This window comes from Terrapene carolina, unplaced genomic scaffold, assembly GCF_002925995.2.
Source record: "Terrapene carolina triunguis isolate 2854851 unplaced genomic scaffold, T_m_triunguis-2.0 Scaffold67, whole genome shotgun sequence".
Lineage (NCBI taxonomy): Eukaryota > Metazoa > Chordata > Testudines > Emydidae > Terrapene > Terrapene triunguis.
This window is the reverse complement of record NW_020664418.1, coordinates 22,050,317-22,067,945: the sequence shown is the minus strand read 5'-3', so window position 1 is coordinate 22,067,945 and position 17,629 is coordinate 22,050,317. Positions and strand designations below refer to the sequence as shown.

General features: G+C 39.2%; 1 protein-coding gene across 2 annotated transcripts in view; it reads right to left on the bottom strand.

Annotated features, from left to right (window-relative positions):
- MTMR10 (myotubularin related protein 10) overlaps positions 1–17,133 on the bottom strand; it is a 60,937-nt gene extending 43,804 nt beyond the window's left edge. For both annotated transcript variants that reach the window (XM_024193131.2, XM_024193132.2), the window contains exons 1-2: positions 16,984–17,133; positions 15,266–15,326 (exon numbers count right to left, since the gene is read on the bottom strand). In XM_024193131.2, the coding sequence (XP_024048899.1) occupies positions 15,266–15,326; positions 16,984–17,037 (115 nt within the window). In that variant the 5' untranslated portion in view covers positions 17,038–17,133. The remainder of the gene's footprint in view (positions 1–15,265; positions 15,327–16,983) is intronic.
- Between the last annotated feature and the right edge of the window lie 496 nt (positions 17,134–17,629).

The window sequence follows — 17,629 nt, the reverse complement described above, 5'->3', positions numbered from 1 at the left end:
TTACTTATAACATAACAAATATATTCAGACAGTGTTACTTTTAAGATCAAATCTGACGTGCTTAAATCTAACAGACAAAAATACAAAATATGAAAGAAGTGGTTCTGATGTGGCAGAAGAGAACTAAGGAGATCATACTATTTTATTAATCAAGAGTCATGGGTTTTAAAGGAGAATTGAACGAGAGGGAGGACATTTAACACAGAGAAAGGAGTTTTAGTTTTGGGGTGGCTATTTTTAAGGCTGTATCATGGCTAAATTCAGCCTCTACCACAGTACCCACAACCAAAGTTCAACATCAAACTACCTCTTAACTGTTTGACTTCAAGCTGCTAACACAATCAAAATAAAATTAGGGGGAAAATTGTAACTGGCCCCTTTAAGAGGAACAGGATCCAGTGCACCTGTGACTCCTCAGCTGCCTCCTAATTGAGTTTTAAGGGAGGGCACCCTGTCCATATAAATGGGAGAGCCCGACAGACTGAGTAAGAACTATGAATTGCATGTGGTGCACTTCTAATGACACTACTGTGTGTAATAATCCAGGTAGTTACTGGAGAAATGTCCATCAATTTAAGAATGAAAGTGTTAGATTTGACAGTTTGGTCTGAAGTCAAGGGAAATAGCAAAGATAAGAATATTGGAAAAATATACAAGGAATGTTGGGAATTAAATAGATGAAATGCAGCCTGACTCAATAGACTCCCTCATGCTCATAGGGTTTAAGTGCAAGTAAGAGTTAAGTGACTAGAGTCACTTTAAGTTAAGTAAGAGGACTAGAAAAGAGAAAGTTGTCCTATATGACCGATAAAGTTTAGGAGTTTATACACCGCTACCTCGATATAACGCCACCCGATATAACACGAATTCGGATATAACACAGTAAAGCAGTGCTCCGGGGGGGCGGGGTGTGCACTCCGGTGGATCAAAGCAAGTTCAATATAACGCGGTTTCACCTATAACGCGGTAAGATTTTTTGGCTCCCAAGGACGTTATATCGAGGTAGAGGTGTATATGGTAAATAGAGTCATCACTGCTGAATATATACTGACGGATCTAAAGATGAAAAACAGGAAGAGTGGAGCAGCCTTTTGCATCTCTGAGACTGTAGTTGAGAAATCAAAAGAATACTTAATTTTGTAGCCACTATGACAGCTGAATTGTTGGGAATAATGTTAGCATTAAACTGGATAAGGCTCACTGCAGAACTGTTACATTTTCAGATTCATTATCAGGTATTCTGGGAATTAAAAAGGGTACCTCAGGAAGCAGGAGTGATCTAATAAATGAAATACTGTGTTTGAGTTAATATGCTCAGGCATGAACATATACCAGCCTGGATTGCAGCACATTCTGGGACACATGGCAATGAAATAGCTGATAAGGAAGTGAAAAATGCTTTTAAAAAAATGGAGAAATTGATATAAAAAACCCTGAGTAAGCAGGAGTTTAAAAGTTTAGTTTAAAAAGAAAAGTCAAGAATTGTGGACCAAGGAGTAAAGAGGAAGAAGATTCTATAAAGTATGACCCAAAATAGAGGATAATGCACTACTTCAAAGTTATCAAAAGAATCAGTGACGGACTCTCATTTAGACTGTTAACTGGTCATTGTGATTTGAAGAATAATTTATATGTATTGAATAGATACAAGGATACGTAACTCGTGTAAGGTTAAACAAACAGATGATCACCTGATATGGGAAAGCAATGAGTGTTCCCAGAAAAGAAAGGCTCCTTATGAAGAATTTAGATGCTTTAAGGTGACAGAATGTACTATGAGGGATTTAGTGAGAGTATCAAGAAAGTGAGGTGATATTAAAGTTCTATTACCTTTTTTAAGGATATAGAACAGGGTAAGAGTGCAGTGGCATGAATGTAAGAGGAATATAGTAGGTGGTGGTTATAGATTGAGTCAGTCAGTCAGAGAAGGTTGGAAGATGACTGCTGCCAGAGATCAGGAGACTGGAGGTCTTTGGGGAAAGCTGCAGAGAGCAGAAAGCTCTCCACAGGCCCTTCCTGGAAAGGGGGAAGAATTATCAGGAAGCTAGTTGAAAGGCTAACCTGCTGACCTTCCTGAGCCTCAGAGCCTTGGCTAAAGAAGGCTGGAGGCTGAGAGCTGCAGAGGAGATGCCTGCTGGCTCTCTGAGCTGAAGCTGTAGGGCCAGAGAAGGCTGGGGATGAGGCATGGTGAGAGACAACAGAGCTGCACCAGAGTTGAGAGTGATAAAAGTCATTGAAGTAATACCGGAGACCTTGTACGAGATGAGAGGTGCCATGGCTGTACTTGATGTGTGATAGACTGCTGGGTCTTGAAGACTGAATGTACTGTTTAGATCAGTGATACTCAGACTGAGGTTTGAGAGCCGCAAGTGGCTCTTTAATATGTCTCCTTATGCTCTTTGCAGCATATATTAAAAACACTGTAATTTAATTATTAACCAGTCTAAGCTATTAACCAATCAGGACATTCACTATGTTATTAACCAATTGTAGTTGATAAAACAATAATACTTGTTCAATCATTTTGCTGTGACAGAGGGGAGAGAGAGAATATGTATGAATGTGTGAATATATGTAAATTCATTGCTTCATTTACTATAATACTATATAGTCATATTTAAACAGTCTGACAGGGGAAATATATAGGTCTGTGTGTGTAATATTTCCTGTCAGACTGTTTAAATATGACTATATAGTATTATAGTAAATGAAACAATGAATTCACACAACTGTGGCTCATTTGGGTAATGTTGATCACTAATTTGGTTCCTGAACCACTGAGGTCTGATTATCACTGGTTTAAACTATGCTGGTGAACTCTGGGTTCTGGCTGTGGGACTTCTGTTACCGTTTATGTGCATGGGGATTTCTTTTGTAACAAGTTAGCCCAGCAAGAGCTATATACACACATTTGGAAAGCCTTTGTTGGACTACTTCTGGGAATCACTGAAGGGAAAACTGAGGCAGGCGTACCTGTTATGCTTTGACTTGGTGCTGGAGACTGTCCAAGGAGGGGCCAACTTGTCACACCCAGATTCTCAGTAATATCAGGCTATCAGAAGCTGCCCCTTTTCAGTAACAACAATCCATTATTTTGAATTTATTGGTGTCCTTCACCTTTATATTAAAAATTGTTTGAAGAGAATTTAAATATACTAACTCAAAGCAAAAAGCCATTGACAGCTACATACTTTTAAATGTTCATGTTTCATGTCTTCTTTTTGATGTAGTCATTAAATCTACACAGCTGTCAAATGAGTACTACATTTAAAGAAGTCACCTATCACACGCCATACTATGTAAATCTGCTCTCTTTCAAGTGACATTAAAAGGGCAGCCCCTTGTTGAAGATATACTGCACATTTCAATCACTGCAATCATACATGTACAAAAGAGGGAATATGGGAAGACTGTACGAACAAAAGGGTAGGGTATAAAAGGCACTAGCTGAAAGGTTTGAGTGTGCATGTGTATATTTACTTTTCCACAAAGTTAAGCTTACACTAAACCTTTTCTATTTTGCTAAGAAGAGTTATCTGTAGTCCAAGGAGCTGCTTCTGCTCTCACCAGTTTTACACTACCTGAACAATGAAGTGAGTGCAGAAGCAGGCCCTCAGTATCACAAAATTTTATTTGCTCTTCATTTACAATAAGAAAACCACATAAGGTCATATCTGAAGGATCAATAGCATAAAAGGCTCTCTCTATACAAAGAATAAAACTATATTATGTGTTACCAGGCTCTGGCATGCTCAGCTGTCATGGTTATATAGCCAGCATAGTTTGAGCTCATCCACAAAATAGTACATTTCCCAAAATTGTGGGAAACGTGATCCAGAACCATTACCTTGTACTACTGTGTGTATATGTGTGCAGTGTACTCACCAGTGCATTCAAGAAAATATGGACAAATAACTCTGTGTGACTTTCACATGTTACTAAACTTTGGGATGTCCTCCTGTATAAAAGATCTAGGAAGTAGGACTGGTTAGCTCACTTAGGGCTTGTCTACACTTACCAGGGGAATCAACTAGCGGCAACTCCTGTACTTCACCAGATGGAGAAGAGTAGGGGGAGCAGGGTGGATAAAAATCAATGATTTTAAAAATAAATAAATAAATAAATAAAATAGTTTAAATCGGATTTTTTTGATAAAATGCTTTTTGAGGAAAACACCTATCTAAAGATAGTTTTAATTAAGATACATTATAGCTCAAAGACATCTCATCATGGAATACGGATTATAAATTCTAATTCTACAGTATGAGACAATATATTCATGTAATTTTAGGAAAAGTTTTATAAATGAGTTCCAATAGTTCATGGATTAGGGACCCAATCTTATAGGGCTCCTGTATAGATTATTTAGGTTAATCTTTCTATCTACTCAATGGGACTCAGTGCTCAGTCTAGAAGATACCATCAGAGATGCGTAGTTTTACAGTTCTCAAACTGTGGATTTGTGTCTCCATAGACAACATGCTTGTTAACAGCAAAAATGTTTTTAAATAAATATCTGTATCTATATATAGAGAGAGGTGAAAAATAACAGACCTCATTCCTACTGTCCCTCTGCAAATTTGTGTACACAGAGTCAAACCCTCTCTCTAAAAGTGCAAAGTTTCAAAAAGTTCAATGAATAGAAGATGGTTGGGGGAGGAATAGATCTGAACAAGGAGAAAAAGTCTGGAGATAAATGCGAGAAGGGAGAGACAGGCAGGAGAAACAAAAGTGAAAGTGTTTGAGCGGCATATTCCAGAAGTCTTGAGGTCTTTCTGAGTGTAGCTTCATTGATTTGAGATCTACCATACCATTCTCTCACTAGAAGGGAAAACCTATCTTCAGGTTGGTAAACTATTTTATTTCAAACTTCACTCTTTAGTACTGCCGGTCTTCCTTCTGGACTATTCTTGAATTCTGTTTGAGCAAAAAGATATAGTTGTTACTCTATGGTACTATCATTTTAGATGCCGTTGTGATAAAAAATAAAGAGCTGAAATAGGCAGATCTTCCTTTTACAATTTCACCTTTAAAGTAGTACTGAGTGTCAGTGAATACAATGAGTAATACTAAATAAGTAGTATGGTAATAATTAAATAACTGCATTGACTTATTTTGTTTAGGAGAATCCATCCTCAATATACAGGATTCTGAAGACTATCCATCTTCAAGATCACCATCATTTTCTATAGTTTCAGAGTTATCTGCCAATGATAGCGTTTCAGTCACATCATGTATGTCACATAGCCACAGTATATCACCGGAAGCAAAAAGAAAAAAAAAAAAAATCTCCATCATCCAGAAACAACCATAGATAAGTTTGTGATAAGAACCAGCAGATTACAAAAAGAGGTAATTGATCAAAAAATTGCCCGGCTTGTTTATGCAACAAACTCTCCTTCCTGCATGACTGAGAACCCACACTTCCTTAACATGGTTCAGTCATTACGACCAGGATACAGTCCACACAACAGAGCAGATGTCGCAGGCAAATTGTTGGATAAAGAGTATGAAAGAGAAAGTGAGCAGTATGCAAAAGGTCTACAGGGTAAAATTGTTAACCCGAGTCTTGATGGGTGGAGCAATGTCCACAATGATCCTGTTGTATGTGCTTATGTGACAACAGAAGAAGGGAATGTCTTCCTTACAGAAACAATTGATACATCAGGAAATGCACACACAGCAGAATACTTACAAGAAGTAGCAGTAAAAGCTATAACAAACTGTGAAAAAAAATTCAAATGTCTAGTATGCAACTTGGTCACAGACAATGCTGCAAATGTATCCAAGATGAGAAGATATTATTTAGAGAGTCCCAAGCTAATATACGGTTGCAGTGCTCATTTGATGCAACTCCTAGCCAAAGACTTCAGTGTTCCAGAAATAAAGGCTAATGTTGTTGAAATTGCAAAATACTTCCGTAACAACCACTTTGTAGCAGCTGCTCTGAAAAAAATGGGAGGAACCAAACTAACTCTCCGACAAGACGTGCGATGGAACTCAGTAGTGGACTGTTTTGAGCACTATATCAAGAACTGGCCTAATCTGATGACAGTTTGTGAACAAAATTGTGAAAAAATAGATGGCACTGTCACAGCCAAATGTCTCAACATTGGGCTTAAGAGAAATGTTGAACACATGCTGATTACCCTGAAGCCTATTTCTGTAGCCTTGAACAAAATGCAGGGAAATAACTGTTTTATTGCTGACACTGTTGAAATTTGGAAGGAACTGAGTGAGATCTTAAAAAGAGAAATATGCAATAACAGAGTTAAATTACAAGCATTACAAAAAACGAATGGGACAAGCACTATCTCCAGCTCATTTTCTTGCAGATATTCTCAATACTTGGTAACAGGGTCAAATCTTAACTGCTGAAGAAGAGGAGTTGGCTATGACATGGACATGCAGCAATCATCCCTCCATAATGCCAACTATATTAAACTTCAGAGCTAAGGGTGAACCATTCAAGAAATATAGGTTTGCTGATGATGTTTTAAAGAAAGTCACACCAGTGAACTGGTGGAAATCACTTTATCACTTCAACCGTGTCTGAATCCAAGTGCTTATCTCACTTTTAAAATCAGTAACTTCTTCTGCCAGTGTAGAAAGAATATTTTCTTCCTTTGGACTAATTCATTCCAAACTGAGAAACCGTTTGGGACCTGAAAAAGCAGGAAAGCTTGTTTTTCTTTTCCAGATTATGAACAAACAGAAAATGAAGGTGAAGACGACAGAGTTAGCTGCAGAAGCCAATATTTTAAATTTCTCATGTTGACCTGGCTGACATAGTCAATTTAATTTTTGTGGGTTTTTTTAATATTTCATTTAACTATTTTCGTTAAAAACAATTTTAACAAAAACAAACCTGATTTTAAAAAACTTGAATGTTTAACCAAATTCAAAAATTCATATGCTTGTTTTGTTAAAATATTCTGTTTGCCATTGAAGAAAAAAATTCAGAATACATAACGTTGTTTTAGTGAAATAAAACAATTTAAATGTCTGTCTGGTGATGTTCTCCTCCTAATACAGCATGGCAAGAAAATCCTCCAAATATTAATGATTAATCTGTTGAATTGGAGATATTTATGAAGTCATTGGGAGGTGAACTATCTATTTCAATTACCTTTGGTAAATGAAAGAACCAAACAATCACTCATTTTCTGATATAGCTGTAAAACTAATCTGAAAAGTTTTCAAAATAAATCACTTAAAAATGTATAGTGTGTACCATCTAAAAATGAAGCCTACATCTATCTGAGTTATGAAGACTATGTATTAAGGTTATAACAATCAACAAGAATGCAGTTTTATGTATTAATCCATGATTAAATCGAGTCTTCCGGACTAGTGCTTTTAAATCATTATTTAAATCGATTTGAATAAATTGAATAAAATCAATAAATTTGATTTTAATCAATTTGATTTAAATCAAATCCACACTGAGGGGGAGTCAACAGGAGAGCATCTCCCATCAAAATCACTTAGTGTGGACCCCGCGGTAAATAGAGCTAAGCTACATCGATTTGAGTTAAGCCATTCACAGAACTCAAATTGCATAGCTTAGATCGAATTTCCCCTGTAGTGTAGACAAGGCCCTAGAGAGGCAAGGTTAGGCAGTACAACCAACACAACTGAAGAACAGTTCTGTATCTAGGAATCAGGGCATAGGCCCGTTAATAGACCGGTTCAAAAATATGGAACACTCACTTGGTAATAAACCACATGTCTATGATGCGTGTGACCACTAATAGCTTGTGGAGTCATAGATCATAATTTTTACCCCCGTTTTCCTAAACGGCACCCTCAAGGATTGACCTCACAACCCTGGGTTTAGCAGGCCAATGCTCAAACCACTGAGCTATGCCTCAGCCATGTGATAACCCGACTACAAACTTATTAAAGGTTTCATCCTGTACCAGCAAAGTCAGTGGGAATTTTACTACAGTATTGACTTCTACGCTGTACTCTTGGGGTCAGACCCTTGATCAACAGCAGAGTTCAAAAGTCCAAGTTTTTCTCCCCTGCTCCCACTTCTGTAGCACAGTTGTCTAACCAGCACTATTACCACACCCTTTATGGCGCTGATGCAGACAGAGTCTGGAAAAATTAAAGTGCTACCTAATTTGTTTTACTTAATTTATAGTGTATATTTTTTTTATAAAAAATAGAAGAATGCTAAACAGCCTTCCCTAGCTAGGTTGTTATAAAGGCACATTACTGAAAACCAGTTATTAAGTTCTATTTACTTGCCTGGCAGCAGATTATTATACAAAAGCAACATTTTAAAGGAATTATTATTTATATATGTAAGAGAAGAAATGGTGCTGTCCCTCTTGAATACAGAAATATCCATTTTCACAGCAATATAAAGAATGTGTGTTTCTTACTAGTTAATTGTGAACTGTTTTTAGGTTACGTTGGTAACCACACACATATTGTGTCTCCTCCCCATGAGCGAGAGGGGGGAGGGGGAGGAGGAAAAAAGGATCCAGAAAATTAACTTCCTTTCTCAATTCTGAAGATGGGTAGGCTGGTACAGGAGAGTGACTCTGGACCAGTAGATGGAGCCGGCTGGAAGAGTTTCCCTGCACACTGTGGAAAATGTAGATAAAAAGGGAATAATGATACTGACCTCGTTTGTAAAGTGCTTTGAGATCTATGGATGAAAAGCACCATGTAAAAGCTAGATATTATTAGTCAAAGTTTTCTACAGAAAGACACATTCTGCAAAAATTGCTTTTACTGAAAAACCAATTTTCCATTGAAAATCAGTTTTGATGGAAAATTTCTGACCAGCCTGACCAGTGGAGCTACTGAAAGCGGTGCAAAGCTAATGTGAATTAACTTCCTGCTGCCCCATGCAGTCCCTTGCTTGTCCTGCCCTATGCTCACTCCCATCGAAGTTACTATGCTTCTGAAACTTCTCTAAGCTCTGCAAAGCAGATGTGGGTGGTGACAGGAAAAGACAACTCAGAAAATGGTTGCTTGTGGATAGGAAGCCTTAGAATAATCCTGGGAGGACTGTACATTTGCTTACAACCCCTACACCTTCACAGTCCTGGGAGGTGGAGATCTTTAGCCCTGAGGGGCCTGCCTTCCCCCATACAGCAATTTAATTTAAGAATGTCAGCTAGTTCTGCGAACTGTGGACTTCTTCACTTTGATCAGTTTTCACTTAGATGGTAGAATCCCACCCTAGCTCTGAAGTCAGAAAGCTTTGATTCACATGACTCCCCAGTGTTACAACACTGCCATGATCCTTGATTCAGCATCCAGTGGAGGAGTAGAGATCAGCAGTTGTATAGACACAAATAGCAACTGCTGAGCAGAACACTTGTAATCTGCTCTCCTTTTCACAGCAAGAGAGCTTGGCTGAATCAGGAAGGTATTCAGGGTTCCATGCCAAGGAGTAGGAATGGGCTTCAGAAATTTTCCTTAACTTACTGAAACTATAAAGACAAGTAATTCCCTTGAAGTGGGAGATTTAAGATTTCCACTGGACAGAGGCATGAGAAAAGCCACACATGTTTTGTGAATTCTCAGATTCCTGCTTCTCCCACTGACCTGCTGTGTGTCTTTGGGTAAGTCACTACTTACTATCTGGACTTCAATTTTCTCATCTGAAAAGTTGGGATAATGAATCTTACCCGCTTTCTATAAAACATTACGAGATGTGCAGATGAACAGAGCTATGTAAGCGGTAAGTACATATGTTCACCATTTGGATAGACCATAGTACTTAAGATGTTACTTTACCTCTTGTAAAAACGAAAAAGGACCTTGGTTTTCATTAAGTACTCCTCCAGTAAGCACAAATTGGATATTATAATTTCAAAAGTTATTAGGAATGATACTGTCTACAAAAGCTTGGTTTTAAATCTTCATCTATACAGTATTTTTAATTTTACCGTTAGGAAGTGGAGTCACAAATCGAAGGTGAACAAATAGCACAGGGGTATGTATCAGTTTGCCTGCATCCTGGCTAAACACTATACCATGATTTAGACTTTATACAAAATTTAGAACATAGACTACATGCGAGCAGAACAAAAGGTCCTGGGTATGAACAACATGAAACAAAACTGTTTTTAAAAACTCCACTGAGGTCTATTGTCAAGTTGCATGTTCTGTTGCACAGCATGGTTGGCAATTCATCTAAACATAAGACAGCTAGAATATAATTCAGGACACATTTTGTATACTATACAATTTTCAAAATGCTTATGACAATGTCTCAAATGCTATAGAACTTTTTAGTGGAACAGCAACTAGTGTAACCAATTCCCTGAAGATTGCTTGTAAGCAGAAAACTTACATACAAGATTTACTCTAGTACACAATTTGTAAAATCATCAGTCAACTCTCCAAAAATAAGCCAGCTAGTATTCTATTAACTAGGTATGTCACACTGCGGGGGGCTGTCTGCCAGACTACTTGCTGTTTCTCTACTTTGCTCATTAGAAATATGTTTAAAATGTAACCTGTTCAGATCAATAAACTAATAAAACAAAGGGGGAGAAACTATTGCTGAGGCCAGTGTTCCAAACAACTGTGGCAAGCATTCTCGATCAGGAAACTGGACTGGAAGAACATAGAGGAAGGTAAAAGAAAACAGATTTTAATTCTGAATATAATTACATATAAAGAAACTTTCAAACTTAATTTGAGAATGAAAATGCCCTGAGGCCATAAAATGATTAATTTTTCACTGTCTATTACAGTCCCAGTACTGACAGCAATTTGGTTTTAAATCCAAGACTCACGAAATTTGCTCGTCTTTTCTTAGCACCTCACCTCCCTGGAGTCATGCGATTACACTAGATTCTGAGTTTTCATTAAAAAAAAAAAAAAAAAAAAAAAGGTAAGCCTCCTGGTGGCAGAGAAAAAGATTGAAAACATGAACCCTAAAGACTCAATTTATTTTTAATAACGTCCCGGGATTTTTGAATGCTTGGGGTTGGCAATACTGTAGTCCAGCCACAGCACTCCACCTGCCGTCCCCACCCCCTTTCAAACACAAAACAAAACTTAGAAGACAGCATGATGAGTATTTCACCAAACTTCTAGCTTCGGATTCTAGTTTCTACTAACTCAATTGTTTTCTCAAAACTACTACATTTTAGGAATTAACAGTTTGAGACACCAGCTATTTGCAGTTGTCAGAATTACTAAGATTATTACCCTCATTTACAGAGTTTCATCTCAAAGGATTATAAAACAACTTACTAACTATATATCAGTCTTCAACCCCTGAAGTTTAGCTCCACTGGGTTAACATACGGTGGGTTTTTTAACGGCATAGGAAACATTATACAACAATTGTCAGGAAATCAAGAATACAATATTCAATTAATTGCAAGGGGAAGGCAAGTAAAGCAGAACGTAATTAAATAAATTGGAATTTGGACAGAAACTTGGCTTTATGTCTCATCGAGAAGTCAACACCTATAGCACCATAGTGTGTGTGTTTATAGACTTTTCTACGGCACTAACTATATTCAGACATGAACTTAAGCACATGCTTAGCTTTAAGCAGAGGTAGTCTCATAGAAGTCATTTAATTTATCCTGTGACATTCTGAATTACTATCCACCCCACTTTATAGATTGGCACACAAAATGAAGCAGTTTGCCCAAGATTACACAGGAAAATCGTGGAAGAATGGAACTCAGATCTCCCAAGATCTTAACCACAACACTACACTTCTGCCCTCACCATGCTGGGGCACTAATTTGAAATTAACTCACCTCTCAGACCAATTACAGAACAGCTCTAACTGGTATAAGTGATTTCCTGAACAAATGCTCCTAATGCAGAAGGATGGTGACCTCAGGAAGGAATGGCGGTAATGGGAATACGCGGGCAAAATACTCAACAATTCAGAGTACACAAAGGCCTATTCCCTCTTGGGAAAAAACCCCAAACTGAATTTGTCCTTAAAAAACAAACCAACCCTACACTTTGGTTGTTTGCTACTGTAATGTAGCATGTAAGATGTTGAACAGCATAAAGTCTGTTTAACTGTTTTCTACAGATAAACAACAATCTTTGCTGTTTGCAAAGTACCTATGTTTTATAAGCCCCAGAACAAGATACCATACTTTCTTTCATAAGAAGATGCAGTCAATCAATAATTACTCATTCAGGTAAAAATAAAATACTGAACTCTAGCCAAAAAGATTCCTTCCCCTCCACCCCCCTCACAAATTCAGCACACTAAACTTTATCTCAATACACAACAGCACTGCAGTAGTTAGTACTGCTTGATGATTAACAATAGTCAAATACCAGGTAGTAAGTAGGTGAAATAATTAACGTACACACTTGGAACAGTTACTTATTACTTCTCTTGTTCACTTTGAGGGTTGTAATGTCTAAGTCAATTTAAACAGCTGATTACATAGAACCACAGAAATGAAGGGCTGGAAGAGACCTTGAGAAGTCATCTAATCCAACTCTCAGTGCTATGGCAAGACCAAGTAAATCTAGGCCATCCCTGACAAGGGTTTCTCCAAATGTTTTTAAAAGCTTTGATTGATGAAGACTCCATGACCTCCCTTGGAAGCCTATTCCAGATCTTAACCAACCTTATAGTTAGAAAGTTTTTCTTAATAATCTAACCTAAATCTCCCTCACTGCAGCTTAAGCCACTCATTTCTTGTCCTACCTTCATTGGACATGGAGAACAACTGATCACCGTCCTCTTTGTAACAGCCTTTAACATATTGGAAGACTTATCAGGTCGCCCCTCAATCTTCTTTTCTCAAGACTAAATATGGGAAGTTTTTGTAACCTTTCCTCATAGGTCAGGTTTTCTAAACCTTTTATCATTTTTGTTGCTCTCCTCTGTATTCCTTCCAATTTGTCCACATCTTTCCTAAATTGTGGTGCCCAGAATTGGACACAGTCCTCCAGCTGAGGCCTGACCAGTCCCAAATAGGGTGGGACAACTACCGCCTGTGTCTTACATACAACACTCCTGCTAATACACCCCAGCTGTCTTTGCAGCTGCATCATATTCAGTCATTCTTTTCAGAAGTACTATCACCTAGACAATTATTCCTCATTTTGTAGTTGTGCATTTGATTTTTCCTTCTTAAGTGAAGTACTTTGCACTTCTCTGTATTGAATTTCATCTTGTTGAATTCAGACCAATTCGTCAAGGTTATTTTGAATTTTAAACCTGGCTGACAAAATGCTTGCATCCCCTCCCAGCCTGGTATCATCTGAAGATTTTATAAGAATACCATCTACTCCATTATCCAAGTCACTAATGGAAATATTGACTAATACTGAATGCAGGACTGACCCCTGTGGCACCCCACTAGCTATGCCCTCCCAATTTGACAGCAAACCATGCCTAACTACCCTGAGTATGGTCTTTCAACCAGTTGTGCACCCACCTTATAATAATTTCATCTAGACCACATTTCCCTAGTTTGCTTATGAGAATGTCATGCAGAAAGGTGTCAAAAGCCTTACTAAAATCAAGATATATCATGACTACTGCTTCTGCACTATCCACTAGGTGGTAACCCTATCAAAGAAAGGGTACGTCTACACTACGAGATTAATTCGAATTTAGATAATTCGAATTTGGGAAACATTGTATAAATTCGATTGTGCGCGGCCACACTAAGCACATTAATTCGGTTTTTAACCACATTAATTCGGTGGTGTGCGGCCACACTACCCCATTAATTTTAACCACATTAATTCGGTGGTGTGCGGCCACACTACCCCTAATTCGAATTTACAAAATCGATTTTGGTGCTACTCCGCTCGTCGGGGTGGAGTACAGAAATCGATTTTAAGCACCCTTTAATTCGAAGTAACTGGCTCCGTTGTGTGGACGGGTTAAGGATTAATTCGGATTAACGCAGCTAAATCCGAATTAAAGTCGTAGTGTAGACCAGGCCAAAGAAATTAAGTTGGTGTGGCATGATTTTTTCTTTACAAAATTCCTTATAATCCCATTATCCTCCAGGTCCTTACAAATTGACTGTTTAATAATTTGCTCCAGTATCTTTCAGGTACTGAAGTCCGGTTGATTGGTCTATAATTCTCTGGGTCCTTCTCCCTCCCCTTTGTAAAGATAGGTACTATGTTTGCCCTTCTGCCATCTTCAGGGACCTCTACTGTCCTCCAGGAGTTCAAAGATAATTACTAATGGCTCTAAGACTGCTTCAGCTAGTTCCTTAAGTACTCTAGTATGAATTTCATCAGGCCCTGCAGACTTGAATACATCTAATTTATCTAATTATTCTTTAGACATGATAACAATGTCCCACTAAAGTAAGTGATACTTTAGGTCATCTATTTTTCTTATCTGTATTTAAATATATATGCTTAGATCTGTTCTAACAAAAATACTCCCACAAAATCCAAGCAATGTTTGCAATCAACCACTATATTTATTGCTCTAATTAGTAAGGAATAGTTTGTGATTCAAGTAATAGCTATAGTATAGTAGGCTGATGGAATTTTTAACGTCAGAACAAGATTTTATAATTCCATGTTTCTCTGAGATAATATAGCTAAATCAAAAGTTTTATTTTCTTAATAAAGAGGTGGTACAAGCAGTCAGACATCTTGGATTCTGATATAAACTACTGATTATAAAGAATGATAAAAAGCTACTCCTTCCTTCCATCACACTCTCTTGAAATAGTATTATGCATTAGTATTTCAAACTATTTCACAGGTTCAAAAAGCTTAGAATCAGATACTGGATATTCAGTAAGAGAAAAGGAATGAAGACTTTAACACAGAGCTGCCACCCAGGTCACACAGGCAGGGCGAACCAGAGGCGCAAAGGTCTGCCCACGTGGATCCGACTGCAAAATCGGAGCCTAAATCTGGTGATCCAAAGAGAGAACCCCCTAAACGCTGTGTCACAAAGGCTATCAAATTACAGTGCTTTCCTGTTTCAGATAAGCAAGTAAATATTAAGGCATGAAATTTTACAAAACTGTAACAAAACAAATACCCACCTATGTTTAGTTTCAAGAGTTAACAACTAAACAAAATTAGAAAATCTTTCACAGACAAAAGTCAGTAGATTTTCTTACTGAGTTACAAGCTGCATTCCCTTAATTACTACATTAAGGTTAGAATAAAAGTTATTATTGGTCAAACAGTAGAGAAAAATAGCGTTACGTGCATGCTATTAATCCTACAAATACTACCAGAGTGAATAGATGGCACTAAAAAAAATAACCCTATGTAGACCTCTGTCAAATCCTTGATTAATATTTACCTGGCAAAAGTACTGGTTCCAGCTTTTTAATCTTGGGCTCTGGGGTTATTTTGTCTTCAACCTGAAACACAATAGCAACACCACAAAAAAGTTAAAATACTTATAAAATTAAAGATATACATAGATTTTCTGATCTTCTTGGGGCCACTTTTTTAGTTTAAAAGTTTTTGAGTCCTAAGTTTCAGGTCCCAATTCTGCAAAGATTTACACATGTTTAATGCTACACACTCCATAGACTTTAATGGAACTACTAATAGGTCTGTATATACTGGGGGGGGGGGGGAAATCAATTTAAGTTACACAAATTCAGCTACGTCGACGTACTTAGATCTACTCACCTGCTGATACTCCCCCGTTGACTCTGCCTCTCGCTCCGGTGGAGTACCAGAGTCGACGGGAGAGCGCTCGGCAGTCAATTTATCATGTCTAGACTAGATACGATAAATCGAACCCCGCTAGATCGATCACTGCCCATCAATCCAGTGGGTAATGTAGACAAGCCCATAGTGTGTAAACTTAAGCACATGACTAAGTCTAGTCTTTGGGGCCCCAGTAAGGGCCTGTCTAGACAGGCCCTAAATTGCTGGTTTTGCAATAAGATCTATGCATGTGCCTGCACAGACCCCCAGTGATTTAAACAAGGTTCTACACAAGTGTAAGCATCTATCTGCATGAAGAAACGTATAAGATCAAGGCCTAAATTTGATGATTTTTTTAAAAGGCACCTTATAAACCATTTTATGTTTAAATTCTAGACCTTAAAAAAAAAATCATTAGTTTAAACAGATACAGAAAACCTCAGTTGACACAATGTAACTATTTACATTTCCCATAGAGACAAGGATGCCCTTCCCAGAAAAAAAAACAAAACAAATAATTTTTCATTGTCATTTCTACTTCACTGAAAAAATGTGAAAAAAAATCCAGTTTTTTATTTTTGGCCATACATGTTAGTACGACACAGCATCCAACTTTTCAGCTAGTAAGTCACACCCCATAAATCTAGATATAAAAATCACTCCTTCTTTAGGGCATGGCAGAAACTCACACTGAAGTTTAGAACCTTTTCATAATAGTTTTACTGAAACATACCATTTTATTGTCAGCTTTTGATTTCTAGTTAGTGATAATAAGTTTAATGAGTACCGTAGCAGCTTAAATATTTGCATATAAGGAACAAGCACTTATGTTTTCTCTTTAAAGTAACCCAATATTTGACTAGTGCTAAAACAAGGTTCTAGCACTTAATCACTGTAAAAAGGAAAGTAAAGTCATCCACATATAGCTAAAGTTAGTACAAACCATCCGAACTTTTCTTAGGTTGACAAACTTTAATTAGTTTAGGATTGTGTTTTGGTTAAAAAGTTGTTGCTTCCCTGTAGTTGCAATATAAATGATCTACATAGAGTTTGTACCTGATTGGGAAGACAAACCTAGACAAAAAGGGGGCACCAGTATCCAGACACCGGCCAATTCCAGGGATGCTGCTGCATCGCTCGGGGGACACTACCCAAGGAAAGTTTTCTTAGCACAGCCGACGAGGGGGTCTCGCTCACGCGCAGGTGCTATTTAAACACCGCCGAGAGCCATTCCCGGGCTGATAAGTGTTGCTGAGGGGAAGGAGGGAAGCCGCCCCAAGGAGACCCATCCCCTGTCCCCGGCCCTGCCCGCAGCTCTAGCGCGCTACGCCGGGGGGAATAGACAGAAAGGGCTGTTACCTGCGGCAGAAGGTAGGACTTGAAGGTGGGTTTCGCTGGCTTGAGCGAAAACATTGCGGCTGCCCCCCGGCAGTCCCCGCAGGAGGCTGCTCCCCGGGTGAGGCAAACAGCGGGGTGAGCCCCCAGTCCTGCCCGAGCCAGGCGGGGTTCGAGCCCCCAGGGCTGCAGGCTCCCGGCGCTCTGGAGTTATGAGGCGAGGGAAGGCGGCACCACTGCCCCCCCGTTCCCAAGGGAGGAGTCAGCCGGCTGGGCAGGTCCGGCCTGGGGCTGCCCCGGTCCCTCATGGAGCCCACGTCAGCCCCGCTGCTCCCTCCCCTGCGGGCCGGCGTGGGGGCGGGGACGTGTGAGGGGAGCCTCCCTGCCCTAGCAGCTCCCTGCCTCCAGCAACAGGAAGCAGCGGCGGCCTTGCTGGGCCCCGGAGGCTGGGGCCTGGGCGGCCATGTTGGAGGCGAGGCTGAGTGTGTACGGCAGCGCGGAGGGGCCAAGCGGCCGCCCCCAGAGGCGTTCCCCCCCTCAGCCGCTTCCCCTAACCCCTTCCCCTGCTACGTGTGTGTCCCCACCCCCGCGCTGCGGGCAGCCCGGCCGCACGCCTCGCCGCTGGGACAGGGGCCCGCGGGGCCGTTCCACGGGCATTTGCCAAGCAGCA